General features: G+C 39.1%; 1 protein-coding gene across 1 annotated transcript in view; it reads left to right on the forward strand.

The window, feature by feature from the left end:
• Positions 1–27231, forward strand: part of ppil2 (peptidylprolyl isomerase (cyclophilin)-like 2) — a 32795-nt gene extending 5564 nt beyond the window's left edge. Inside the window, exons 11-20 of the mRNA XM_040156433.1 lie at positions 5073–5148; positions 5981–6087; positions 9734–9823; positions 11918–11951; positions 15481–15598; positions 16364–16420; positions 22634–22706; positions 23178–23240; positions 24817–24959; positions 26969–27231. Coding sequence (XP_040012367.1) covers positions 5073–5148; positions 5981–6087; positions 9734–9823; positions 11918–11951; positions 15481–15598; positions 16364–16420; positions 22634–22706; positions 23178–23240; positions 24817–24959; positions 26969–27074 — 867 coding nt within the window. The 3' untranslated portion in view covers positions 27075–27231. The remainder of the gene's footprint in view (positions 1–5072; positions 5149–5980; positions 6088–9733; positions 9824–11917; positions 11952–15480; positions 15599–16363; positions 16421–22633; positions 22707–23177; positions 23241–24816; positions 24960–26968) is intronic.
• The last annotated feature ends 691 nt before the right edge of the window (positions 27232–27922 follow it).

Below are 27922 nucleotides of genomic sequence, written 5' to 3' on the forward strand. Positions count from 1 at the left end.
CACAGTAATGAGAGCTTATCACCTGACAGCTGCTGGTTCAAATCCCCAGACTGTGTGATAATGTAGTGGCCAAATATTGACAACATCTAATTGAGATCTTTATCTGCTCAAATACCCACATTAACATTAAAATGTCTGGTGAATTCTGTAATTCCTCATTCGCTTGCAGAGAATTAGAGCCAGTTGGCATGTCAGGTCTTCAAGTCTTTATCATGAACTCTCATTAGTCTCCTAGTAGCTTTGATTCCTTGCTTGATCATCAAAATCCACCAGTTCCCTTTGACTGGAGGACCAGGTTAGATAAAGGGGGCAACTAAAATAGCAATTTTTATACCAAAATCAGTAAAGCATCAAATTATAATTATCTTTATTTTTGACAAAACATTACCCAATTGAGGTGCAATTTACTGGCTTTTTCTGGATCATTTAGCCATGTCTCATTTGTCATGGAGATGGATCTGTGGACACGCTAGCTGAGTAGCCATTAAGATTTAATACATGGCACTTTTAGGACTTCTTGTCCACGTTGGCTGTAAAGTTCAGCATCAAAGATCATTCTTGAACTTGGAAAATGATTCACTTAGAGAATTTGAACAAGATGTTTTTAAAGCAATGCAGTTCTACAAGATTTTTTTTGGGAGGGGGGGTAATTGATCAACACAACATCAGTTCTTCAGTTTTGCTGCTGCGGCATTTCAAGTGGGCATTTATCCGGTGAAGAAGTGGAAGTTTTTCTTCGTACACAGGAGGGAGCCAAACACACATGAATAGATTAACAGTATTTCAAGAATTTAGGCATATATAGAAAAAAGACCCAGGCAGCATGTCAAGGTCTAAAATAATTGTCTGAGTGAGAAATGGAATTGGTACAAAGGCCTCTTTAAATAAGCAGCAGGCTTATATTATTGATTTAAATATACCCACTGGATTCTTAGTGTAACCTTTTTGCAGATCTGCCCACAGTCATTATAAGTCAGATTTAAATGAAGGGGAAACAAATGCACAGATGTTTAACAAAGACGGTCAGCTGCGTTCAGGTTACCACCATGACTGTGTCTTTGAATAACCAAAGGGGGATGAAGTCTGATTTGCTTAGAACGGCATCATCACCTCTTATCAGCTCCCCTTTGATGCTATGCCATGTCTCGTTTTTATGCCAGGGCTTTTCCTTTGTTTCCTGTGTGTCAAGTTCACAGTTGAGGTGACGCTCTGATGGCATCTGAGAGAACAGGGAATATAGGTCAGAAGGAGCGCACAAGGTAAAGTCTGTGCTTTCATGCGTCTTCACAAGAACTAGAGCAGAAGAATGCCAAACCAGGACTGTAGAATAGACTTGAGCTTCTGAAATCCATTTTCATTTCTCCGCTTTCATTTTCACTGAGATGTTGTTCTCTCGACTTAATGGAGGAGTAATTGATTCTGGAGAAAGAGTTGATATTTGAACTCAACAGAAAAACAAATACACCCCTCCCTTCGCTGCTCCTTCAGAAGCGGCAACCCTCAAATTCACGGACCCACATTGCCAAGGCAACGACGCCATCCAACTGGGCTAGATGACCAAAGAGAAATATGGCAGAACCTAGAGTGAGACAAACAAAACAAAACACAATGGAGTAAAAACAAGTGACAGTTAGTTGTTGGGATTATTTTTTTCAAAACTACAGTGACAGAAGAGAGGACTGTTGCTATGTAGCTAAGCAAACAAAGAAGGTAACATTAAGTTAACATTTCGAATTATAAAACCCTTTTGCACGTTGTACGGACAAATACCATGATACAGAGCAAACAACGAGACGGCAAACTGTTGCTACAGTTGATGCCGAGAAGCTTACATGCAGAGAGGACGAGGCGGTTTCCCAGAGCCAACAGCTGCAGACAGCGAAGCTCACAACTCTCCTGCTACTGTAGCTTACGTCACACCAACCCCAAGGCAAACTAGAAATTAAGCCGAATGTCCGTGATCAAGTAATTTAACCTTACCAGACACACCTATGTGACACAGCTAATCCTAACTGGTTAGTCAGCAAGCAGGTGACTATCACAAACATTAGCAAATGGGACAAAACAATACTGACCTATTGGCTCTGTGAAACAAAGCAAAGCTAATGTTTTACACACTTGTCGAGCAGAAACAGAGCAACCTCGGCATCCGTCTTAAAGCCTTTCAACTCTCTGAAGGTCTCTCCACTGTTGGAAAGCCTCACTGATGTTACTGTGACCCTTGCCTGATCATAGCACTTCTTTTTCAGCATTTGTTCTTCGGACCTTCTCTCTGGCTTTTTCTCGACAATCTCTCACTCTTGACAATGCGATGACGGAGTTCAGCACGTTAGCATGTGCCGATTTACCATCTCTCGCTCCCGCTGTCCCCTTTCCACCATCTCCCCTCTTCTTCGTTCCCTTGTCCTATGCACGAGCACAAACAACCCCTGTTGCTGATTGGCTGGAATAGTGTTTTGTGGCTCGGTCCGAGACACTGCATTTGTTTCTCATTTACAGAGCCACGGCTGTATAGGAACACCCTTTTTTTATTTATTTATTTAGTTATTTTGTTTGGGCGTACACACAGACAGTCAGAAGATAGTCACTTAATTTGACAAATAATATATTGGATCAGAATCACTGACTATACCTTTTTAAATGACTCTTCAAGTCTCACCGCACTGTTCGAGGTATTTTTAGGTGTATATTACTATTCAGCAAATATATTCTACTATAATTTAAGTTCAAGCATCTCCGACTCTGCTTAATTTTGAGCTGGTAGAAATCTGTCCAAGCTGAGGTGGGGGGCTTTTCTTTTAATCATACAGGACCTGCAGAGGCTGTCATTAAGATGGACTGAATGTACCACTCAGTGCAAATGAGGGGAGCAGCCAAGTATTTGGCTGGAAAGATGTGGTGGAGTGAAGATTATCCTTCAACAGGAGGGTGAAGCTTCAGGCCCCTTTAATGAGGAAGTCTCTGTCCTTTTGAAGTGTCTCTCAGCAGAGAACCTGCTGGGCACATTTAGCTGACGCTGATCTCCAGTGGAAATTTTCACAACAGGGATAAGTAAACAAATAAGGGCTGAAAATAATGAATATTTTTTTTAATTATCTATTTATCTGTTGATTAGTCTATAGAATGTTAGAAGATAGTGAAACTCAATCACATGTGCCCAGAGCACAGGGTGACGTCTTTAAATTGTAGTCCAAAACTTCAAGACACTCAGTTTATAGGTGTTTAATACTAAAGGCAGCAAATCCTCACAATTAAGAAGCTGAAATCCGTCGATATTTGGCATTTTTGCTTGACCTTAATGATTAAATGAGTGAGTATTACAAACAAATTTTCTTCAACTAATTGTTTAGACAACTCAACTCGGTGCTAATGCAGACCCATTATTACACTTAAAAGAGCATTAAATAATTGAGCATGAAAGCTCCTTCTTAACCTCGGAAATACGATTAGATCAATAAGTATTTGGACAGTGACACAATTTTTAAAATGTTTTCTGTACACAACCACAATGGATTTGAAACAAAGCCATCAAGATGTGATTCAAGTGTAGACTTTCAATTCAAGGAGGTTAAACAAAAATAGTGCATCAACCGTTTAGGAATCACAGCCATTTTTATACATACTTCCTTATTTTCAGAGGCTCAAAAATAATTGGTCAAACCAACATTATTATAAATATAAGGATTATTTTTAATACTTGGATGAAAATCCTTTGCAGTCAATGACTGCCTGAAGTCTGGAACCCATGGACATCACCAGCTGAGTTTCCTCTCTTGAGATGCTCCGTCAGGACTTTATTGCAGCCACCTTCAGTTGCTGCTTGTTTGTGGGTCTTTCTGCCCCCAGTTTTGTCTGCAGTAAGTGAAAAGCACTCTCAATTTGTTTTAGGTCAGGTGACTGACTTCGCCATTGAAGAATATTCCATTTCTTTGCATTGAGAAGCTCTTGGGTTGCATTCGCAGTATGTTTTGGGTCATTATCCGTCAGTACTGTGAACCGCCATCAGTTTTGCAGGATTTGGCTGAATCTGAGCAGATAGTACAGCCCTGTACACTTCAGAATTCATCCTGCTGCTTCTATCAGCAGTCACATCAGTAAACACCAGTGACCCAGTTCCATTGGCAGCCATACATCCTCATGTCACAAGAATTCCTCCACCATGATTGACAGATGATGTGGTTGCTTTGAATCATGAGCCGTTCCTTTCCTTCTCCATTCCCTTCTCTTAAATTAATCTTGGTTTAATCTTGGTTTAATCTCGTTCCAGAACTGGGCAGGCTTTTTTGGATGTTTTCTGGTGAAGTCTAATCTGGCCTTTCTGTTCTTGAGTGTTACCAGTGGTTTGCAACTTGTGGTAAACGCTCTGTATTTACATTCATGAAGGTGTCTTTTGATTGTAGACTTTGACAATGATGTGCCTGCCTCCGTGAGAGTGTTCTTGCCCTGGATAAATGTTGTAAAGGGATTTTCTTCACCAAGAAAAGATTTCTGCGATCATCCGCTTTAGTTATCTTCCGTGGTCTTCCAGGCCTTTTGGTGTTGCTGAGATCGCCAGTTCATTCCTTCTTTTTAAAAATGTACCAAACGGTTGATTTTGGCCTCTCCTAAAGTTTCTGTTATCTGTCTGATAGGTTATTTTGTTCTTTCAGCCCAATGATGACTTCCTTCATTTGCACCTCTTTGGACTGCATATTGAAAGTTCCCATGAACAGTTACCAAATGCAATTGAGCACTTGGAGTCAACTCCAGACCTTTAATCTGCTTAACTTGTCATGAAATAAAGAGTGAACAGGCAACGCGTGGCTATGAAACTCATCACTTGTCAATTGTCCAATTACTTTTGAGCCTCTGAAAATGAGGGACAATGTGTAAAAATGGCTATAATTCCTAAATTGTTAATGCGGTATTTTTACCAAACAAATTTGAAAGACAGTCCCAACACGTTAACCAACATCATAAATGTATACATAAACAGCAGAAGTAGTGTTTAAAAGGAAGGTTTACAAAACACAACATAAAAACTGTCAATTTTAATTTTTAATTTTTGTCTCTTTTTTTATTTTTTCCCCCAGGCTCACTACTCCACAGGCAGAGTTTCCGCCTCCTTCACGTCCACGGCCATGACTCCTTCAACAACACATGAAGCAGGCAAGTGAACACCTCACGCACAAAACGTATGATTCCCAGCAGAAAGAAACATTCACCTCTTCTTTCTTTTGTTGCTTTAAACTTTATTTATCCAGGGAAGACTGGCTAGTCACACCTGCTCTTTTGCAGCAAAGTGCAGCTTCTTGTTCACACAGTTGAATGCAGCTGCAAGTGGGAGCTGCTCAGTTCGACTGTGTTTTCTTCTCCTGTCAGCCTCTGAGCTGCTCCATGGGAGCGATTTGCTGTTATGCAACTGTCTAGTAGGTTTAGTATACTTCAGAAGAGGAATATTTGAATTTAGTCAACTAGTTCAAATTTTTGAAAAAAAATGGCATGCCATATATTTTTATGGATGTGTGGACATGTATTGTCTTTACAGCATGTATAGTTTTTCAAAATGTGTGCTGTAGTGTTGAATGCAGAAAAGGATTTATATTTTAGTCATTTAGCCATGCCTTGATTTAAATTTTTGTTGGATTTTGTAATTTCTTTCTATTAGAGTTACTTTTTAAATATTAGTCTTATATAAAGCCGAAACAGTAATTTTTTAGGAAGCTATTTTGATTTAAAGATTGTTCACAGGAGAATAACTGTTGCATAAATCAAAATAACGACCTGCACTGAAGAGGCTCTGAAGGTTTTTAAAGGTCAGAGATCCTACCTGCAGCAACATTCAGCTGAAACTCATAATTTCAAATTTCAAATCAATTTCAAAACTCAAAACATAAGTTTCTAAATAACAGTCCCAGCCAGATTTGCCAGTCATAATCTCAAAGGGTATCATCTGTAAAGACACGTTATAATAACTGAATTTGTATGTTTTCGGTTATAGACGCCATCGCAGACGACACCGTGCGTTACCAGTATGTGAAGAAAAAAGGCTACGTCCGTCTACATACAAACAAGGGAGACCTTAATCTTGAGTTACACTGTGATAAGGTAATGACACAATCACACACGCACACACACGCACACACACGCACACACACACACACAGATTCAATCTAAAATCATCATCTAGCGAAATAGCAGTTTTACATGTTTATCTTATGTCTGATAAGCAACTGAGTCACTTTAACATAAACGTCGTGGTGGCGGTCTTACAAGGTCGGCACTAATAACATTTCCGTAACACTTCTAACACATCACAACTCTGAATTGAATGCTGTCACATTAATGTAAAGGCCACAGCAGCAGAGAAAAATAAACGATCAGATTAATAAGCCCTGAAACTGTCAATGAGTCAATTTTAAGTTGTTGAGGAGGTTCGTCGAATATCAGATCAGTCTCTAAGATATATTTTCCCCCATGTTAGGAGAAGCAGGTCAAAAGAGGTTTAAAAAAATCGTTCCACACTCGCATCAGAATCATGCCTCTTTATATTTTAAGTTTTCATCAATGGCAGCCGCATAGATGGGTGAATGAATGGATGAATTCCTAACAAAAAACACTTTACATAAGGCATGTGAGCAAACAAGAATTATTCCCATTTAACAGCTTTTTAGAGAACAAGAACATTTATTATGGGATTCACTCTCAGAAGCAGGGGCAAGCTTCCCTCATGCTCGCAATAGTCTGTCCAACAGCAAGTTTTAAAATCCATCACTGTTGCGGCCTGTTAGAGATCAGAAAACACTCTATCATTACTTTTTTTTTCCAGCAGTGATACCTCTCCCTCCTTTGTAGCAGGTGCCCAAAAATCGCACAATAATTGTAGATCTTTACCTGTATGTCCCGTTATGTCTGATTCTAAGCCAAAAAATACTTTAACTTAACAAAAACCCATTCCAGTAACGGATAGATGAAGCAATGTTACATACTCTGTGTCTGACAAGTGCTTTGATTAGTTTCCATGTCTCCCCTACTTAAGAAAAGATAAAGTAAGAAAGAATGTTCATAGTTGTTTTTGTTTTTGGAAATTTCCACATGATCACTTAAGTGTAGAATGTAAAGGGGGAAAAAAAAAAGCAAAATTCAATTGAAACCATATGTCAGGCCTGTATTTTCCAGTGCTTGGCAATAAACAAGGGGAGGTAATGTTGGCAGGGTGTTGAAAAGATAAAATCATATAAACGAAGTTTGGTCATGCTTAGTATACTTACAGCAATAACGAGATGATGTCATTTTTATTGAAAATAAAAAAGTAAATGTTAGAGATTAGCAATGCTAACCAATAAAATATTGTTTTAAGAATGAGGCATGGTGTTTTATTTACCCTGAGGCTCTGATTCAGACTTGGCTGATTTAATTTACTGCTATAAGGTTCTCAAATAATGTTGTCGAGACGTAGGCTTGGCCTGAGCAGGTGGTTAGATCGCATTGAGGGGGACACGTCCAGAACACTGAAATCAGCTTTTTGCAGAGCCTGTCCCCCAGGTTGCCAAGTTTGCATCTTGGCAAAAATGTGTTTCTTGTGCGCCTTCTTTTTAAGGTTAGATGTGGGTCTTCAGAGAGACGGCGTGAGTTCCAGGAACGCCTTTCTGCCCTGGTAACCAGGCACTTCTTGTGCCTGGTTTTCATTGGCTTCTGAGCTGCCGAATCAGAATAATGAGGGGAAAGTGGCAGCGGTTAGACAACCTGCCCTCTGTGCCCCACATCCTCCTCCTCCCCACCTTCCTCCCCAGTGGTTTTCACACAAGATTGCAGCTCTATTCGTGGCCTGCTGTTTATGAATTAATGAGCGCCGCTTCACTGTCACATACACTCTCAGTCACACAAATCGAGAGCCCACCTCCCTGTAAAGTGCCCATTTTCATGCCAGCTTTGGATGTCTCAGCCACCCCTGCCCTCGTTGTCCCCGACTTGGATGAAATGTAAAGGGGGCAGATGTTGAAGATGGGATGGCACAGCCTGTACCTTTAGTCACACATAATGTTGAGGGAGGTACAGCTTTGCATTATTAAGTTTTATATTTCGATACAGACAAAAATCCAAATATTCCAGTTACTGTCTTTTGAGTTCTGGTTGAGTTTCAGGTTAAGATCAAACAAACAGCATAGAAATAACAATTAAAAAATGGCCAGGGGGAGGAAAATAGCTCTAAAAGGCTTATTGATCACCTCTACCTAAATAATTTAACAAACTTACACGGTCAAAAGTGTATATTTAAAGACATAAAATATTTTCTAGCCTTTTAAAGTATTCATCAGATGCTGTAATGTTAGATTTGGATGAAAAGTACCAAGAATTAAAAAAAAAAAAAAATTAAAAAAAAGTACAGTACTTAGGCAATTAGAAAACTCATTAAATGCACACAATCCTGGAAGACAAATTGTTTAAGTAAGGTAAAAATACATTTGTATTTTTTTTTTTTCAGATTAATGGAATTATTTTAATGGGTTTATGTCTCCCCGGGGAAATACTTGTAAAAGAGAAAAGCCTGTAAGCAAATGTTAATTGGGACACTTTACGTTTTTCTTTTTTCGGTCTGCGTCAGCAAACATTGTTTCCATACGGACATCACTGATTGCTGACAGTTTTAGACACCTAGTCATGTTTCTAAAAATGGATTGCGTTTTAAACATTCCCACGCCTAAACTCAGACAAGCAATACACAAACACAAAAGCATGCATGCAGACACGCTAAATTAACCCCCATTACAGGGCGGCAGCAGCAGCAGGAGGCTGAGGACGCCTGAGTGTTACAGATGGAGAGAGAGATCTCTGACGTGAAAGTTTTTGGTAAAAAAATCAAAATGATTAAGGTAAAAGTACAGGGGCAAAAACACAAAACAGAAGGATTGTATATCTTGTCTTGTCAAATGCTTAAAACCATCCAGGTTTCTTTTCTTTTTTTTGTCTAGTGGTTTAAAACAGTAAGCCTCTTTGTGCCAGAGTGCTTTGAAAATCTGGGATTTATAATAGAGTGAAAAAGAGGCAGAGCATTGTACCCCAACAGCAAAATCGAGATGTAGGGGGAGATAGTCGAAGACCACGCCTCCCACTTTGGGGACAAAAACCCAGCTTATTTCGCAGATTGCCAGTCAGTCAAAATGAGCTCCTCTCAGTGGGTCTTTTGTAATGATTTACAAGATGCCTAAAAGTTTTTATGACGCAGGCCGTACTTTCAGCAAGAGGAAAAATCCAGATATCTGTTTTTTGTTTGTTTTTGTTTGTTTGTTTGTTTGTTTGTTTGTTTCTACACCAACAGTACAGCTTTATAGCAGAGTTCTAAGCCTGGCCTCTAGCTATAGAGATACGTTGGACCCCCTCAGGCAACAGTTGAACCCTACGTGATCGCAGGCCAATGTGTATAACAAACACTTTCTAACAGGTCGAACAGAGTTCCAAAGTGTGTGACCCTGTTTGTTTATATGAATGCAAAGCTTCATGTTGTCAGTCTCCTCTATCTGGAAATTGAAAAACAACCCGTATTTAAAGCTTGACACCTGGGCAATGTCTTGATGCTGCTTTCACAGTATTTTATAACTCACCACTGTTTTTAGTAATAATAAGCTCATAGATCATTCAGTATGTCGTATACTGAGAAACTAATTTGCTAATTTGCTGAGAACAGTTAGGGAAAAATCTCACTCTTTCATCGTGGGTGATCTTATAAACACTCTCTGCATGATCTTTTCCTCAGGTTCCCAAAGCTGGAGAGAATTTCATCCGTCTGTGTAAAAAAGGATACTATGCTGAGACGATCTTCCACAGGTCCATCCGGAATTTCATGGTGAGGATTTTGACCAGCTAAAAATTCCTTTTCTACTTTTTTCTGCTTACCTCCGCTCTAAAGCCGGTAGCCATTGTACAGATTCAAAGACTGGGGATGTATGCTCTCATATGTTGGATCAAAAGAAGTCTGCAGCATTTTTTTACTGAATGTTTGGACAGGTTATTTTTTGACTTAAATGGGAATACAGAGAGTTGCAATACTCAAAGTGAAATGTAATAAAACCACGAGTGACAGTTTCTAAGATCTAATCTTTGCAATTTTTGCGAAATGGATTGGAATTTTCTAATGCCTGAAGGGACAGTCCCATTACTGGAAATGTCCCTGTTTGAATAATCACAACAACCATGTGTGGCGTCGATGCAGTAGCATGTTGTTAAACAAAGGTGGGTGAGTTACGACTTCCAGTTAATGATTATCCTGAAGTTAACATCCACCACCACAAAAAATAATCTATTTTCAGATCAACATTGTTTTCTTCTTACATAACTTGGCTCAGATCATCTTTACTCAGACATTTTTTATGAATGTAAGTGAATACAGCTCATATGATGAGAAATCGGAGTGAACTGTGTTTATGTGGGTTTATCCTCCCACCCTCCCTGTACCCTGCCCACCTGCTTCGTATAAAAGTAGTTCGAGTCGCTCACTGACTGACGAACTTTAACCCAAAATAGAAATGAAATACTAAGCACACTATTCACTCTCTTATTACTTTGTGTTTTGTGGAAATAGTAATACATTTTAGTGTTTTCCACTTCAGAGATAAGTAAACACACAATTCTTCGTTCTAACTCGCTCTCCGACTGAAGCTTCCTTAACCCAGACTGAAAATTCGAAATGACAGGTCTCTGATCAGCTGCTCGTCTGTGTATTTCGCAGCGTCTGCTTCCATAATTAAAGTGGCTCTGAGTGGACATCTGGGCTCACAAGGACCCTTGCCTTTTTTCATTCTGTCCTCAGACCTATCCTCCACATCTCTAAAGGAGATGAGGTTGGCCTTGGAGAGAATGTTTTAGTAGCAACAAACACTTCAAAAGCAGTGTGTTAATGGAAACAGAAACGTGGCCCTTCCTCCCCTCAAAGCGGTTTATCAGGACCTTGCAGGTGTACTGCCCGGGCTCTAACCGTGAGAGAGATTGTTCATCACCGATATGATGCAGGTGTTTTACACGTGAGCCTCCATAGTTACCTGGGACTTTTAATCATTACAGTGCAATCTTGCAGTTTCTATAAATCTGTCTCCATTTAGTCAGAGAATACAGAGACATTCATAGACTTCGATCAGTTTTACTTAAACTTATAATGTATAAATATCATCATAACTTGACTGCCATTCGTTTAGTTTTTAAACCTTCAAAGTTGTGAAACAAAACTATATTCACAGGTATAGAAGTGTTGTAATTCTGAGATCTTGTTTGACCATGATTTTTGCATGACCATCACGTAGGTTCTTGAGTTTTTGTAGAAGACTGTTTCTGAAAAAAACAAATTGTGACTGTGTAATGTTTATGACTTTAAGTTTGAACAAACAGGTCGACTGCATTTCTTTCCATCCACATATAAACATTTGCTCGCCCTTCTTCTGAATATTTCAGAATGGCTATTGGTTTCATTCGATGTTTACGCCATTTTGCAGTCACCTTCTGTAGTCTTACATGAGATATGGACCTCTGCCCTCATCTCCGTTGAAGAACATAGCATCCAAACAAACAGTACAGGAACCAACTCTTCAAAATTTCCCCCAGAGCAGTGCCAGTGGTCAAAACCTGCAGTATTTGAGAGAAGTATTCCTCCATAGAAACAATAATAGAGCTGAGCATTAACAATGAACAGTATCCTGGAAAGCTTTGACATTGGCTACTAACGAAGGGAACATGACTCCAGTTTGGCTGTTGGACAAAAGGAAATATTGTAAGGTCACAAATTAAAGTCTCCTTTGACCACTTTACAGAAATTGAACATTTTCCTGTAATAAGTAATGAGAACAACTCTTCTATTATCGCAGGCCAGACCTGTATTTGGCAAACTTCAACGTGCAATACCCGACAGCCAACGTCAGCCAAACCTAACAAGAGTTTTTTTTGTTTCCAGATTCAAGGAGGGGACCCCACTGGCACTGGCACAGGTAAAATGAGGACTACACAACATTTTGAATTGCATAACACCCCTCTGTTGAATTATTAATAGATCCTTTTTGGAAGCTTTGCGTAACTACTGCTCGCAACTCAAGACGCAAGTCAAGAGTGTTACTAAATATACTCTTTAAAGGCACATGGGAGTACAGAGGACACTTGTACGCCTGCGTGCGTGCACACGCGCACGCACACACACACACACACACACACACACACAGGTCTGAGAGATTATGTGGATGGAAGAGGGCTTTAGTGTAGGTTTCTGTTTTTAAAAGCGAGTTTAAAAGGTGGCTAAATTAATGACTGCTGGGCCCCGTACAGTTAATTTCCTGCCTCCATGTCGTCTGTGCTGCTGAGAGAGTTTGACGCACAAAGTGTGCTTTGTGTTTGTGGGTGTGTCTGAACACTACGCAAAAGGCCTCCACCATGACAGATTTATGAAGGTGCAGAATTTCGGGCCCATGGGTAAAATTCTCCCCGTCACCTGGACTGAACAACGTGTGCCCACAACTCATGGACAGTTTTTAACTGGTTTTTAAAAATGATTTTTCCCATAGTGCTTAACATTCCCAAAACAGAAACCAGTGTGCGTGTGGCAATTTGTATACTACTAAGAATGTTAACTCTACATAGGCAGCTGTTGTGAAGCTTTGGAAAAATGTCACTCATTTTGTTGTTTTTTGCTTCAGTTTATTTGAAATATCTGCTCTCAAACTTGTGCAAAACAAAGCAGGGCTGACAAAATTAGACTCGATTTGATGTTATGCTTTCTCAAGAGCTTGTTTGGTTCCCAGCTACTAATGTAGATGAAGACAAGTAACAGTGGGGAAAAAATGACCATGTATTTTGAGTACAATCAGTGTTTTGACTGTTCTTGTTGGGGGAGTGGTGATAGCAAAATACGATATTGAGGTATGATGTGATTTTTTTTCTTGAAAGTTGAATTTTGAGGTTTAAGTTTAAAGACAATCCTAGAAAAATTGCCCACTCATTTAGTGTGAACCCTTCTCTTTCATTGCCTGTGCATAAATTGGTAAGAGACACATCCTGCAAACTGCTCACTGTAGCGTTACCTATTTCCTCAAGTTCAGAAGAGCCTAATTTAGCTAGAACCCTTCAGAAGCAGATGCTTTGGAGGAAGAATTTTTTTCTTTTTTTTTCTTTTTTCTTTTTAAACATTAACTTGTAAATGAAATCCCAGGCACATGTTCCAAATTTGAAATGAAAAACACATGCTCCCATATTTTAAAATTGCAAAATAATGTGTTCATTAGTAGATATGCCTCACAGCTGTGCGCTGTCAATCAGTGGAATAAATTTTCATTTTCCTACTTTCTTTCCTGTTAAACCTGTTCAGTAGGTTGAAGTTTGAGGTTGTATTATTGATGTTAATCAAGGGTAGAGAAGGGAGAGAATGCAGTTTGAGTTATCAGATAAGTGTTTAGTGAGAGTTAGTTTCTCCTTTTTATCCTCTCCCTGCATTTATGATCCAGTTGTGCTGAGGTAAAATGTCAGCGAGTTGATAAATTATGCAAAAATGTCACCAGGGGAAGTTGACAGCTGCACAAAGCCTCTGCCGAGCTGATTGGTTGGCAGTTTGCATTTACACTCCAGCATACAACACACGCTCACACTTACATATGCACACAGAGTTTCATGCATGCACACCAGCTGGCGGGACCCCGGACAGTGAAACACACCTCAGGGCGACAGATCCTCTCCCACTGTTGTGAGCCAATAAGCTCCTGCCGTGCATGTTCCTGTGTACTCATCATGATGATTCTTAATGATGACGTCAGTGTAAATAATGATTCACAGCTGAAGGCTCTCAACGTGGTTCCGTGTTCAAGGGCAAGCAGAGCTTTCGCTTTTTAAGACAACACGTACTCTCTAATGGTGCAGTAATTTGAATAAACGGTACAGATGGACCCAGGAATTTGTCGATTTCATTGTGCATTGTAGAGCTGAAAATTAAACACTTTATGAACTCAGTCTTATCAGTTTAACCCCCCCAAGAAGTGTAGTCATTTTTGTTTATGTACATTAAATCCCAGATGGTGCAATTAAATGACATATTAACACTGAACTGTAATTGAACTAATGCCCAAAAGGACTGACACGATGATTTCTTTTATTTAAAAAAAAATGTTTCTGTTCTACTCCAGCAGCATAAAATCAGTGCATCAAAAGTTCCCTGTGGAGTTATTTGAAAAAAATGTTTTGTTTATATTCAGTGTTTCTCACCAGTGTGCATTGTATTGTATGCATCCGTGGGGCCTAGCAAACATTTAAAGTACATTTCCTTCCTTGAACATTTGCAAGGGCTACTTTTTGAAACCTGCATTGTTGAGTCATGTTTTTAGCAGCTAGCGATCTCTTTTTTTCCTCGCCTTTTGCTGGTGCAGCATGTTTCCAGGCACGTTAACTGTTTATCAGTAGAATAGCAAGAACCGCGCCCCCTTCATTAATAGACATAGATGATCCTTAACGTAAATGCCACTTGACCTAGTTCTCAGCTTCTTATCTGATCTCTTTGTAGCCGTTTTCTTCACGTTGAATGGCTTGCATGCTCTACACATTTGCTTTACTGCCTCCCTGCAGTCAGGGGAAATGTGTATTTTATCTCCCATGTACCCGTGCAAGTACTGGTTCATCCTTGTGTTTGTGCTAATAAAGCACAAGATACACAAAAAAAAAAGAGGGGCCTGCTCCTCAAAACATGAATCTGTAGTGCCACAAGGGATCAAAATCTTCACAGGGTGCCTCTAATGAAGACGATCACTGGGTGTTAAATAATCTGCCAGATCTTTTATAAGGCTGAGAAATTGTTTTACTTGATTACAAAACTTTTTCACGATTTTTGCCCCAGAGAGACTACCAAAGGAAACACCACATTTTTGAAGTTTTTAAAACTGGCAAGTATATCAAACTGTGAACCCTGTACTGTACATCAAACTGAGATGTGGGCAGACTCGTTGACTTCTGTCTTCACTTTTTAGGTAATTTGTTCCCCACCAAGTGAAAACCCACTGATAGAAAAGCCTACACCCGAGTGTATTTGGACACTGATACTGACTGCTATGACATGTCAAAATGTCTCCTGTTAAAAGGGTCCATAGTCGGAACAAATACTTGAGCTCTAGTGGACAGAAACACATTATCTCTTCAGCTGCAAATCTTAGCAGAAATGCCACATTGTTACCACACTCACTGTTTGATGGTGGACTGGGGGGGGGTGCTAAAACTCCAGACCAATAAGCACTTTCCGGCAAAAATAGGTATTTGGTGGAGAAATTTTGGGTAGTACTGCTTTAATGGATCATGACAAAATGATCTCACGTTTCTGACGACGTTGCAGTATTATCTGCAGTACTAATCAGATATAACATTTTGTTTTTAAGGGATCGACCCCTTTCTCTAATTTTTCCCTCACCCTACTCTCTACTCTTTCCACTTTCCACTCTTTCTGTCTTTGTCTCCTTGTTTCCTTCCTCCCTGCCTCACTTTCTCCGTTCCCAGGAGGGGAATCCTTCTGGGGAAAACCTTTCAAGGATGAGTTTCGGCCCAACCTGTCCCACACTGGCCGGGGGGTTCTCAGCATGGCAAACTCTGGTCCAAACACCAACAAGTCCCAGTTGTAAGAAGTGTTTTCTAAAAGTAGTCTTTCCTAAACTTTGAAAAGTCCCTCTGTCCTAGAAAGTAAGTCAACAGAGAATTATGTTTTCTGTTGGTGCTGAGGTCCCACAGGTGAATAGGACGAGAAAAGTTTAATGCTGCCAGAATACAATCTCATATTTTGAATGCACAGAGAAACATTTTATGCATTATGGCATTTACCTCTTTAGGGATTAACATAGTCAGGTTGAGAAATATAAGTCAAATTGAGCAAAAATCTTCTCAATGAAGTGTTGTAAACCTAGTAATTAGCAATTAACATTGATTACTTTCTTAAACAATGAAACTGAAATGGTCATTGGAGATTTTTGGGATTTTTAATACAACACAGTTTGAACAAATTAAAATTAATTAATAATTAATAAAAACATTAATAAACAATTAAAATGTCTTCACATCTGCTTATAACTACTTTATATTGTTATAGACGAGCCACTTATATAAACAGCGGTATATAAACGTTTTTTATAAATGTTGAAAAAGGGGTGCGTGGGGTTAAAGTGGTACCTTTTGCTTGATGGGCTTTGTGAGGAAAAAATCTATAAATGTGCTGTTTATCATGGTTTTTGAAGGCTATTCTGTGTATTTAGCAAAACTAATGTAATTATATAAACAGACATGGCTTCTTCAACTATTGTAAAGGCAAGGCGCCCTTTTTCGATGTCTTCTTTCCAATACTTCTAATGCTTTTCACACTGAACTTTTTTTTTCTTCTGTTTTCTCTCAGCTTCATCACGTTCCGGTCATGCACCTACCTCGACAGGAAGCACACAGTATTTGGAAGGTAAACCTTTTTATTCGTTTTTAAATTTTTTTTTAATCGACTCCCCTGTGGCTTTGTGGCAGTGTTTTGTGTGTCTTAGCAGCGGAGGCAGATTGCTTTTTAAGGTGACAGTCCTGACAGACATTCGCCTCTTAGTCTCGCCCTCACTCTTTCTCACTCTTTCTCATATTATTCTTTAATACATATTTGCTTCCTTTGGAGCTACAGACAGCGCAAACAGTACTGTGACTTCCAGTCTGACTCTTGGCCAAGAGCAGTGAAAAATTTACTATGTGCTGAATCTAAACTGATGTCTCTCTCGCGCGCACGGCTGAGCTGAGCATGATCTTAAATGGTTGTCCTTTTGGAGAAAGCCCTGGCGGTTGTCTAAAAATATTCATACTCCTTTCAACTGACTGGTTCTTTACATGGTCAACACACTTAAAAAGCTTCCGCTTTAACCTAATGTCCAGCTTTTCATACTTTCAAGACTGTAGTCGCTGCACATTTAATGGGAATGGTGGTGTCTGTGTACTTAACCTGATCTTTACATAATGTGAGAGAGAGGTTTTACTAAATGTAGATGTGAGACTGGCGGCTTTTTTTGTCTTTTTTTTGTCTGGCTTTTAATGTGTAAGCACTGCCAGGTAGTTTGATTGTGGCTCTATAATTTTAAATGCTCTGTCAGGGTCAGGGGTCTTGGAAGAGGATCATCGGTTGCTATTTCTTTAAGCTTTAACGCTACAACATTTCCATTATTGTTCAACAAATCAATTATTTTGTTTTAATAACTGATTAAACGTTTAGTCTATAAATGATCAGAAAATAAGGAAAAATGCCTTCAGATGTCGTGTTTTGTCTGACCAACAGTCTAAAACCCAAATATATTCATTTAGAATTACATAAAACAGAGAAAAGCAGCAAAGTCTCTCATTTGAGACTCTGAAACCAGAATAAATTTGGCATTTTTGCTTGCTCAGCTAATGGATTCATTAATTAATAGCTTCAGCATTTGTATTTTTAGTGTATTTTCTACCTTATGATAATCTAAACTGATCCTACTGTATTCAGCCCATATATATAGATTCTGCCCCTCTACAGAATCTCAATATATCATTTTCTAAATTTTTTTTTTTCTTTTTGGCCATTTTACGCCTTCATTAGAGAATGAATAGTAAAAGCAACAGGAAGCGTTGGAAGAGATGGAGATCGACATGCATAAAAATTTCCCCATCCAGGCTCGAACTGGAGTCGTTGCAGTTCATGGTCAGCACTGTAAACCCCTAGGACACCAGGGTTCTACGATCCATCCATCTCACTGTATAAACAGCCAAAAATATTCTCAGGCTCATTCGCACATGTAATCTGCAACATTTCTGGGTCCAAATTGCTGGTTTTTGGTGTTCAGACAGAGGTCTCTGAGCAAAAATCTGTGTGAAGACTTGACCTCTGCAATGGTAAATGACAACTTTCTGTTTTTCCTCTCACCTAAAGTGAAGACACTGCGGAAAAACATGGAAAAAATTATGAATTTGAAAATGGGGACACAACTGCCTGCTCTCCTCTCATACTGACTGCCTGAACGATTTTTTTCGACATAGTATTTTGTGTGTGAATGACTGTTCATTTTCTTGGCTTTGTTCACGTTAATGAAAACTTTAACAGCTGACGATAAAGTGTCAGCTGTCACAGGTTTTGCCGCACTGTTTAGTTAACCCTTAAAAAACCTCTCTGTATTGAGCCATTTTGGGGAGTCCAACAAAACCATGAGCAGTACAGCTTTATGATCATATTAAATCCATTTTTCAATTTATTTTCCTGCAAATGTATTATGTTATGATAGATCTTTATTGTCTAATAAAATTACAAACCACATGGTATGGGATTTTTATCCATATTTCAGACCCAAACACCAGAGAGAACAGTAGTCTTGGTAATATGTAAAAGTGAAATACCTTAGGTTCAGTCTTTTAATCTGTTGCATACTTTATGTGGGACTATTGCTGTCTTTTGTTCTAACTCAATCTGTGATGAGTTAAAATTGTACTCTTTCCTTATCTGCAAATTGCTTGAACGTCATGTATGACGTCGAAAAATTGCCAGATCATTTAGGCGTTTAAGTGAATGTGAGAAAAAGGCTTGAGATGGGAGTTGTGTGACAAAATGTGGTGTTAGAAGCAAATTTACTGGATGGTCTTTGACATGAAAAAAATGTTTGGAACAGTAGTTTTGCCCTAATAGATAACTTAATAGTTTTGGCAAATACTGTAAGCTAAGTGAGTCTTGGAGTGTTGAAGCTCCTCTGTTCATGTGAACATGTGGAAGAGGAGCACATGTGTCCTGAGAAGGACCCCTGCTAGCTTGTGTGTGTGAGTGTGTGAGTGAGACTTCTCACTCTACACATGGTAACAGGGGGCCCCTACGGGAGCAGGCGGACAAAGAGTTTGCAGTTGAAAGAGCAAAGTGAGAGCAACCTCTTAAAGTGCTCTGCACCAGGGGAGTTGCTAACAGATCTCCTCTTGGCCTGCAGCATTTGACGGACTATACTTTCAGCGGTTGTTTTCTCTGCTGTGTTTACACCATGAAGCGTATTTGCTGATAAGTAACACTATAAAACATTGCTTTTAGCTGCGGCTCTGGTTCACTGTTGTCTGAGGAACATAATGAGCTCTGCACAAGTCCCTAAGCCGCTAAATGACATTACGGGTTGAGATGGAATTTCACAGGTTTGTTAAATACACACTTGTAATCGACCAGTGAAAACCATTGAAACATCTAATATGATCTTGCTGAGTTTAAGGTTCTTTTTTTTTCTTTAAATTTGTAATCAGCTAGGTTGCAACACTGTGATGAAAAGTGGCCATAATCAATATTTTTATATTAATAAATAAATATCAACGACAGAATGAAAAAAATAAGACAATGTGAAAGGTGTCTAAAGTAGTAATGAGCCTACAAAGAATTTTCATCTGAATCTGCAGCTCCCCTCAGTCTTATGGAGCTTCATAGAGAGTTTCAGCTCATTGTTTAACTGTCCGGTTCCAGCCACGAGTATACTGTTTCGGTTCACTCTCAACGCTCTCATAGCATCGTTTTTTTTGTTTACAGCAAGCAGCTTTTTACGGCGAAAAAGCTGTAAAAAGCCACTGTACGCTACCTGTTCAGCAGCAAACAGCAGACAGAAAACGTTAGAGACCAGCTGGTGAACATAATGGAGCATTTAGCTAAAGAGCCAGATATTACCCTCAGGAGTTGGTAGAGAACAAAAATAGAGCTAAAAGAGAGTGAATATTGGACTTCAGGTGTTTTCAGACAGCGAGTGCTTGCTGTTTAGGCCACCACCCAGCAACATAAGTTTTCTCTTGAAGCGCTTGCAGCAGGGCACAATCCGCGGCGGCGGCATCACCCTGCTACCTCCGATCCTACCAGCCTCTGCACAACAGTTCGCTGCTATCCACTATCCATCCAGTAAAATTTCATCACGCACCTAAACTTAGTGGATTGTAGCTTAATATTGGGGAAATTATTAGCAATATGACACAATTAATAATTTTAGAAAATTTTGCTAACTGGTCTCAAACATTGTGTATTGTCTCAGACTTATAAAAACTGATAATTAGAGTTTGAAGCTGATGTTGGATATGGACTCAAGGACAAACTGATTAGATTTTGGTGGTCCAAGGTCAAGGTCACTGTGACCTCCCAAAACACGTTTTTCGCAGTAACTCGAGAACTCATATGCTATTTATGACAAAGTCTGACACAAATTTCCAGTAGGTTTAAATGATGAGGTGATGACATCTTATATCCAAAAGGTTAAAGATTAACTTCCCTCTAACACCATAGTGTTGTCAGCAAAAACACTTTTCTGGCCATTATTTCACACCATAACTCAGGGAGAGTAGGTGAGATTATGACCATATTTCAGATTCGGTCAGATACTGAATTGGCGACACTAATCTTGGGTGCCCACCATGAAAACCGTGGTGATTGGCGCTGCACTGTGCGAGTTCATGAGAGCGGCAGTTCGCAACTTGTTTCCACTGTCTAGAAGTAAACCAAAAACAAATCTGTCATTGCAGGTTTAAATCTTGATTCACTGCAGACAGTGGTAGTGCACTGTTTTGGCGAAGGTTGTAAATCATTTCATCGCGTAATAATAACTTATTTACTAATGTCTGGTAAGAAATAGTTGAACCAAGATCACAATTCATGTTGTTGGGGCTAATTTTTGAAATGACGAGACAACTGTAGGTTCTCCATTATTCTAATTTTTATTAATGAAAGAAGCAATCACACAACCACTAATTAAAATGCAAACACTTGTTAACATTTAGTTTAACATTTCCTCTTGATCTCTTGCAGGCTTTTCACTGACTTCTTTAATACTTTGTTGATCATAAAGACTGTTTATACAGCACTACCACTGTGCCCACACATGTAGCCTCTTGAAGGACAGGACTGATGTTAATCCATTTTATTTTTTTTCCCGTGTTGTCAACAGATTCAGTGAAAAGACCAAAACCAACACTGCTTTAGTCCATCTTTCAGTATTCTCCAGCTTCTGTTCACAATCTATGGCGCTGTAAATCTCTAAAAACGGGACACAAATACGTAGTTGTATTCTACACAAAGACCTGCTGATTTTTTAAAAACCACTTGGCACAGTAGATTTTAGTAGACATTAGTCAAGCAGGGGGAAGTGGTGCATTTGTTGGGGACTATTGTTAGCCACGGATTAATACATTTTTGTTGGTCTAGTGAGTAAGTGGTGTAAGTGGTACTGGCCCGAAATAAACTTTTGTGTGTGTGTGTGTGTGTGTGTGTGTGTGTGTGTGTGTGTGTGTTAGTTCAGGGTAACAAAGGTGTGTTTTTAATAGTTTTTGTGCAGTGGTGCTCTGTGGTACAGATATGTACTGAACGGACCATGTAGCATTATGCTAATTCTGCTATTTACCTTGCAAGGACAGAGACAAAGGGGCATTTTATTGCTGCCATGGTAACTTCCCAGCGTTGTTAAATCCTGCCACAATGGACTACAATCTGTAGTGTGGTGTCTTGGCATCTAATAAGCCTTCAAACTGAACTTCCTGGATCGTATTTTTTCTTCTCACCTGTACCTGTAGCAGCACCCACACATAAACACAGTCTCTTGCATAATGTTTGACGTAGTACCATTGTCAGTCTGAACAGGAAGTAAAAGTTAAATTCCCACTCCCTTCTCCACTGGAAGGTCGGCCGCAGACCTGACTGTTGTTCAGCGGTCCTGTAAATGAAAGGGATTTGGTGTCTGGCTCAAGGGCACTTCACCAAAATGGATGATGTGACAGAGATTAGATTGTTTTATCCTGCTCCTCGAAACCAACCTACAGCCCTCTTGTCATGACTGAACACATCTTTAAATAGGAATGACTGGATTCGGTTAGCGCCGATGATAATGAATCTCTAAACGAAACTTTTTATCTTTCCTTGTTGTTGTTGTTTTTTTTTTTTTATTAACAAAGACAGTGTTATAAATATGCAGGTAACGTTAGCAGCCTCTCATTTCTAGCTGGGACTGACTATTGCTTTCTCTGGTTAAAATGACCAACATCACTGGCGGTAGATTACATCCGCTGTGTCTAATTAATGCTCATTGTGTAACAGCTCCACTCAAACTTTAGTCTGCAAGCCACCGACTGGGCTCTGCCAAATGTTGTTTGTAAGCAAAAGTATGTTCCAGCTGTTCAGTGTGTCACAACAGTCAAAATCAATCAGTAATCACTTTTTCATCTCTTCTGCTGCTCAGCTTATTTTCAGGTTGTAGCCACAGGTTGTGAAAACTAATTAGGCTATCTTAATTATTGTTAAATGTCGATTAATTTAGTAGCTATCACTAAAAAAACATAGTATTTCTGGCCTCTTTTAGTGTTTCTAAACTGAATTTTTACATTGTAGTTATTTGCAATTTTAATCACATGCAAATGTTTAAAGCGGCTTAATGAGATTTGATGAGGGATTCGGAAGGCTTCAAATTTGATAAATGGATTCAGATTCGATAAAACGCAATCAAAACCCCAACCCTTATGCTGCCCCTTGTTTTATCTTCCTTATCGAAGATCAAAGCGATCCGGGACCTGTGTGGGGAACCCAGGTCTTTCTTGCTGTCACATAAATATATAGAGGACTTGTCATAGTAATAATTTAATTTAGTAATAAGTTTTTTTTGTTTTGGTTTTTTTTTTTTCGTCACAGGGTTGTTGGTGGATTTGAGACACTCACAGCCATGGAGAATGTGGAGAGTGATCCCAAAACAGACAAACCAAAGGTAGGAATTGGTGATGTTTAAGGTCTCGATTGGCCTAAGCATAATTTTATTTTACTTCGTAATAAAACGTATGAGTTATGAGTGTACGCACTGAAATCAGAGAAACATTCTATATATAGATCTATAGATATATATCTATAGATAGATAGATAGATAGATCTATAGATATAATATTTAATTTATTTTCATGCAAAAATCTTTTTCCTCTCAAAAAGCTTGAGTTGCAGTTCTCAAGGAGTTTGTCATTCAAAATTACTGTATTTTCAACCTGTAAGCAGAAACATGATTTTTTTTTTTTTTCTAGATATTTTAGAGACTTTAATAGTATATGGTTAATATTTTAGATACTTCATCATTTACAGGTCATTAGTGGTGACCAGCATATGGACACATAATATTTAAGTTGTACTCTCAGTGGGCTGTTTTGTTTTTTTTGGATCCCGCATTTTTCTGTTTGACTCTGTTTTACAGTCGGAGATCAAGCTCATAAGTACGACTGTGTTCGTGGACCCGTACGAAGAAGCTGATGCTCAGGTCTGTATCTCTGTTTGTCTGTGTACATAAACAATACTGACTTTATTTTTAGTTATTCATCCAGAGTAGAAACCTGAGTGTGTGTACTTGAGTTAAAGAGTCTAAGCATTTTAATAGTGACACATTTTTACATGGTTTTGGTTTTGCACGCTAGCAAATGAAACAAAAAAAACTTTTAGCTACAAGATCTTTTTAAGGTCGTCAATATGAAGTGAACAATGGGGATGGGCAATATGGATAAACTGTACTCTGGGTAAATGTATGTATTTCCAATCAGAAAATTCAACTGAGAAACCGTTTACAGGACAGGAAAGCCTGTTTCTGAATAATTCATCAGAGATCCCCTCCAGACATGTTACCAGACGCAAATACAGTAATTTGTATCTGTTATGCTATTCATCAAAAAAAGTTACATTCTCCACTTAAAAATGTTTCAAAGTCTACTCCTCCTTCCTCACTGAAGAAACAAGAAGCCACGAATTCCTAATTTTTATGTCAAAAGTTTAACTGTTAGACACGAGATTTCTCCTACATCAGAAGCGAGTAACGTTGATCATCACGTCAATAATCCCGTCAAGGTCTGGGATCTATTAGACTATTAGAGCAGCTTTACTCGACTGTGGTGAACATTATAGGAATTGTAGCCCTTTTTATGTGTGTGTGTGTGTGTGTATATAAATATAAATATAAATATATAAATATAAATTTAATTTATAAATATATATATATAAATATAAATATATAAATATATATATATATATATATATATATGAGAGATGGGGAGAGATGGGGAGAGATGGGGAGAGATGTACGGTCCCTCCAAATGTGTACCAGTGCTGCAGGACAGTCACGGGGCTACGTCTAAAGCTGGGGATGGAGCTTTAGTCAGAACGGTCAGAGCTTTACCTCGTATTTCAGATCCAAAGTGACTGAGCACAGAGCAAAGACAATGTGACCGCATTTATGTGTGAATGTCCATGTGTGTAAAACCATTATACATCAGCAGTGTAGGGCTGCAACTAACGATTTACGTTTATTATTGATTAATCTGCCAGTTATTTTCTTGAATAATCAATTAACCGTTTGGTCTATAAAATGTTAGGAAACAGTGAAGAATACGCATGTGACTTTTCTAAAGTCCGAACTTATGTCTCCAATTAAACAGTTAAAAAAAACCCAGAAATAACTGATTTTTACTATATTAAAGTAAAAAAAAAAAAAACGATCAAAACATCATCGAATTAAGAAGTTGAAACTAGGGATTGTTTGTATTTCTGCATGAAAAATCACTTCGGTAACTGGATTATCAAAAATAGTTGCAGAATATCTGTCAGGTGACTAATCATTTCAGTTGCGTCAGTGTAAAACAGTTATTGTCCGGCGTCGTACGAGGGCAGCCCACCTGGAGCTTGAGATCCCACTTGAGTTTGACACATGGGCTGTGCAGTGAAAGTGTCAAGGTGGCAGTAGCAGTTACTCAGCGTGAAGTCCTGCAGTGTGAGCAAGGCCTCTGATCTGACAAGTGCTTTTCGGGATGCACCTGATTTTGTGTTTTTTTTTTTTTTTCTTTTTTCAGATCGCAGCGGAGCGAGAGAAGGAGCTGCAGAAGCAGGAGGAGGAGAGGCAGCAGGCCAGCATCACCCTGAAGAAAGCCAAGGAGGAGCAGGCGCCAAAGACCTTCAAAGAGGGTGTGGGCAAATACATCAACCCTGCCACAATGTAAGAACACACACACACACACCTGCATATTGATTTACTGTTCAACAATCTGCACTCTCCCTTTTGCTTTTAAAGTAGTAGTGACTCACCCGTGAGCGATGCTGTGATGTATAGACGGGTGACACATTAAAGGAGAAACCGACATGAAGTGTCTTAGGAAGGTGTTGGGTCACCACGAGACGCCAGAACAGCTTCAGTGCACCTTGACATTGATCCCACAGGTCTCTGTTACTCTGCTGGAGGGATGAACACCATTCCTCTAAAACATATTCCCTCATTGGTTGGTTTTTTTGTTTTGTTTTTTATGATGATGGTGGCGGAGAGCGCTGACAAACACGTCGGCTCAAAGTCTCCCATAGGGGCTCGATTTGTTTTGAGATCTGGCGACTGCGAAGGCCAAAGCATATGATTCACATCGTTTTCATTATCATCAGACCGTTCAGTGACCCCCTCGAGCCCTAACAATGGGGGCATTTTCATCCTGTGTCCCCACTTATTCATTTATTTTTTTAAGGTTTTTCCTTTAATTTGCCACCCGTCTTAATGTAAAAGAAGCAGACGCACAAACCTGAAATAAAAGAATGTTTGTTGTGCTTTGTTGGCATAATTGGGATTAAAAAGTTTTAGCCTGGCCACCACATGAACTGTATAAAACTTTATGCGAGTAACGTAAGAAACAGGATAGTAATGAATGGATGATAAAACATTATTACATAGCAACAGGGAATGATTGGAGGCATGATGTGCAAAATTGCCCATTATAGAGAAGATTACCCTTTTTCCCCCACGGGGACGATTCAGGTTTATTATCCAGAGCATATGTTTGCTGAGTTTAGGTACAGTACATGGCATTTTGTGATATTACAACATATTTCTAGTTTCAGGTTTATGTCTGACTAACAACACACACACACACACACACACACACTGTCGAATATCAAACATAAAAACAGTAGATACTTGCACTATTAAATTCAGCCATGTATGGCTTGTACGACGGTTTATGGTTTTATGGTTAGAATTCATTCGTTCCATATTTCCAGTACTCCATTGTGTCAAACTTTTAAAATGAGATTTTTTTTTTTTGATTTTTTTTTTTTCAAGGTAGAATCTGTTCATTACAGTGAAATAAAACAATGACCTTACATCTAAGACACTTTCCACCCTGTGTTATCCTGTAGCATTTTTAGGACTAGTGAAATTACTTTCATTATCCACAATTAAGGTGCATTAACTGAACTAAAAATGTAGAACTTTGGCTAAAGCATGTATTAGGAGATAATTAGGCCTGCGATTTTTCTCTCTTTGTTTTATCTTCAGAGAGAACCCATCCTACTCGTGTCATCACATCATGTTCACATATTTAGTCTTACAGAGAGCACGACGGTATTAATGCTTTCAGATAACCATCCGTCCGTTTTCCCAGACAGATGAATGTAAAACTGGCACGTGGGGCATTTCAGCAGTCGTTAAAGGTCCTTTTAAGGTTTCAGCAGCAGGAAACCTTCTCCTTGGACTTTGGCAAACAGGCCTTTTTTGTACTATTTTCTGATATTTTACAGACAAATAATTATTACATTAATCGATGGTGACAAAAATTGATATTTGCTGCCCTTATGGTCAAATTCATAAGACGATCGAGTAAAAGTCATGCATTCATCCAATCAGATGAGGGAATGGTTCATGTTGATGTTTGTTTAGACGTGAAAAAAAAAAACCAACTCTTAATCATTTGTTGAATAGCCTTTTTGAATAATATTTCTGTCAAGCAAATTCATCCCCGTCATTGTGAAATCACAAAGAGAGAAGTGAAAATTTGATGGATGGTTCAGTCAGACCTTTGTTTTACTTTGACTAAGAAAAGAAAAAAAAACCTGAAAAGCTGAGATACTCTATGATCGTGATACAGGCAAAGAACAAGAATAGATCAGAGAAACCCAGTCATGTCTGAAGAGGCAGCTGGTTACGGAGGTCCTCGGTGTGCTGACATTGCGGTTCTTCTCCCTCAGAAAACGTCCGGCTGCTGAAGATGAGAGCGGACCGTCCACCAGCGGAGCAGCGGCGGCCAAGAAGTCCAAAGGCAAGACCAGCTTCGGAGACTTCAGCTCCTGGTAGCACCGGCACGTCACGCAGTTCTTTATTATTTTCCGGTCGGGCTAAGTGTAGGCAAAATTTAATTTCATTCAGACTCATACATTTTTATATTGTTTATTGTCTCTCAGTAGTTTTGGCATCTTGTGAAATTACAAATTAAAGCTACTTTTTTTTCAAAGATAGTGTGATCATTTCATTTGATGCATCCTCCTTCAAGGCCCCTGTGTGACTATTGATTTTGAGACAGTGTATTGACAAAGTTTTGGTGTGATGAAGTAGCAGTTTAAAGATTTAAGCACTTATTAAGAGGAAACACGACTCAGTGTAACAAGCAATTAATCTTGTCTTCATCATCCGAGACGGTCTGATCAATATTTGCGCTAAAAAAACCATCTGACTGATATCTTCGGTGCCGGGCAGTTTAATCAATGTTTGGTCCGGGACAGTCTAATCAGCACTTGTGAACATGATAAACTCCAGACACCAGACCGCGGCCGCTGTGAAGAGAGGTTTCAGGATAGATGGCTCTATCTTCGGGTAAAGGATGATAACTTGTGGCCACTTTGGCTACTTTGGCTCGACTCCCGAGCGTTTTAAAGGATGTGCTTGTCACGTTTCCGCGATCCTTTGGCGCGGTGCTTCACGGACGGCCTGAGTTATAGATTGTATCACAGTCAAGGTGGCCCACACATTAAAAAAAAAAAAAAAAAAATGTAATCTCCAGCTGGGTCACTTTGTTATTGTCCACAGTGGTGGTCTGGTTATTTTAGGACACATTCTGATTCTCCTCACCTAACATAAGCCCTTGAGCATTTAGATTTTTTTTTTTTTTGTCATTCTTTCTCAAAAATCTTTCTAACCCTGAATTG

The sequence above is a fragment of the Xiphias gladius genome, chromosome 19, assembly GCF_016859285.1.
Source record: "Xiphias gladius isolate SHS-SW01 ecotype Sanya breed wild chromosome 19, ASM1685928v1, whole genome shotgun sequence".
NCBI lineage: Eukaryota > Metazoa > Chordata > Actinopteri > Istiophoriformes > Xiphiidae > Xiphias > Xiphias gladius.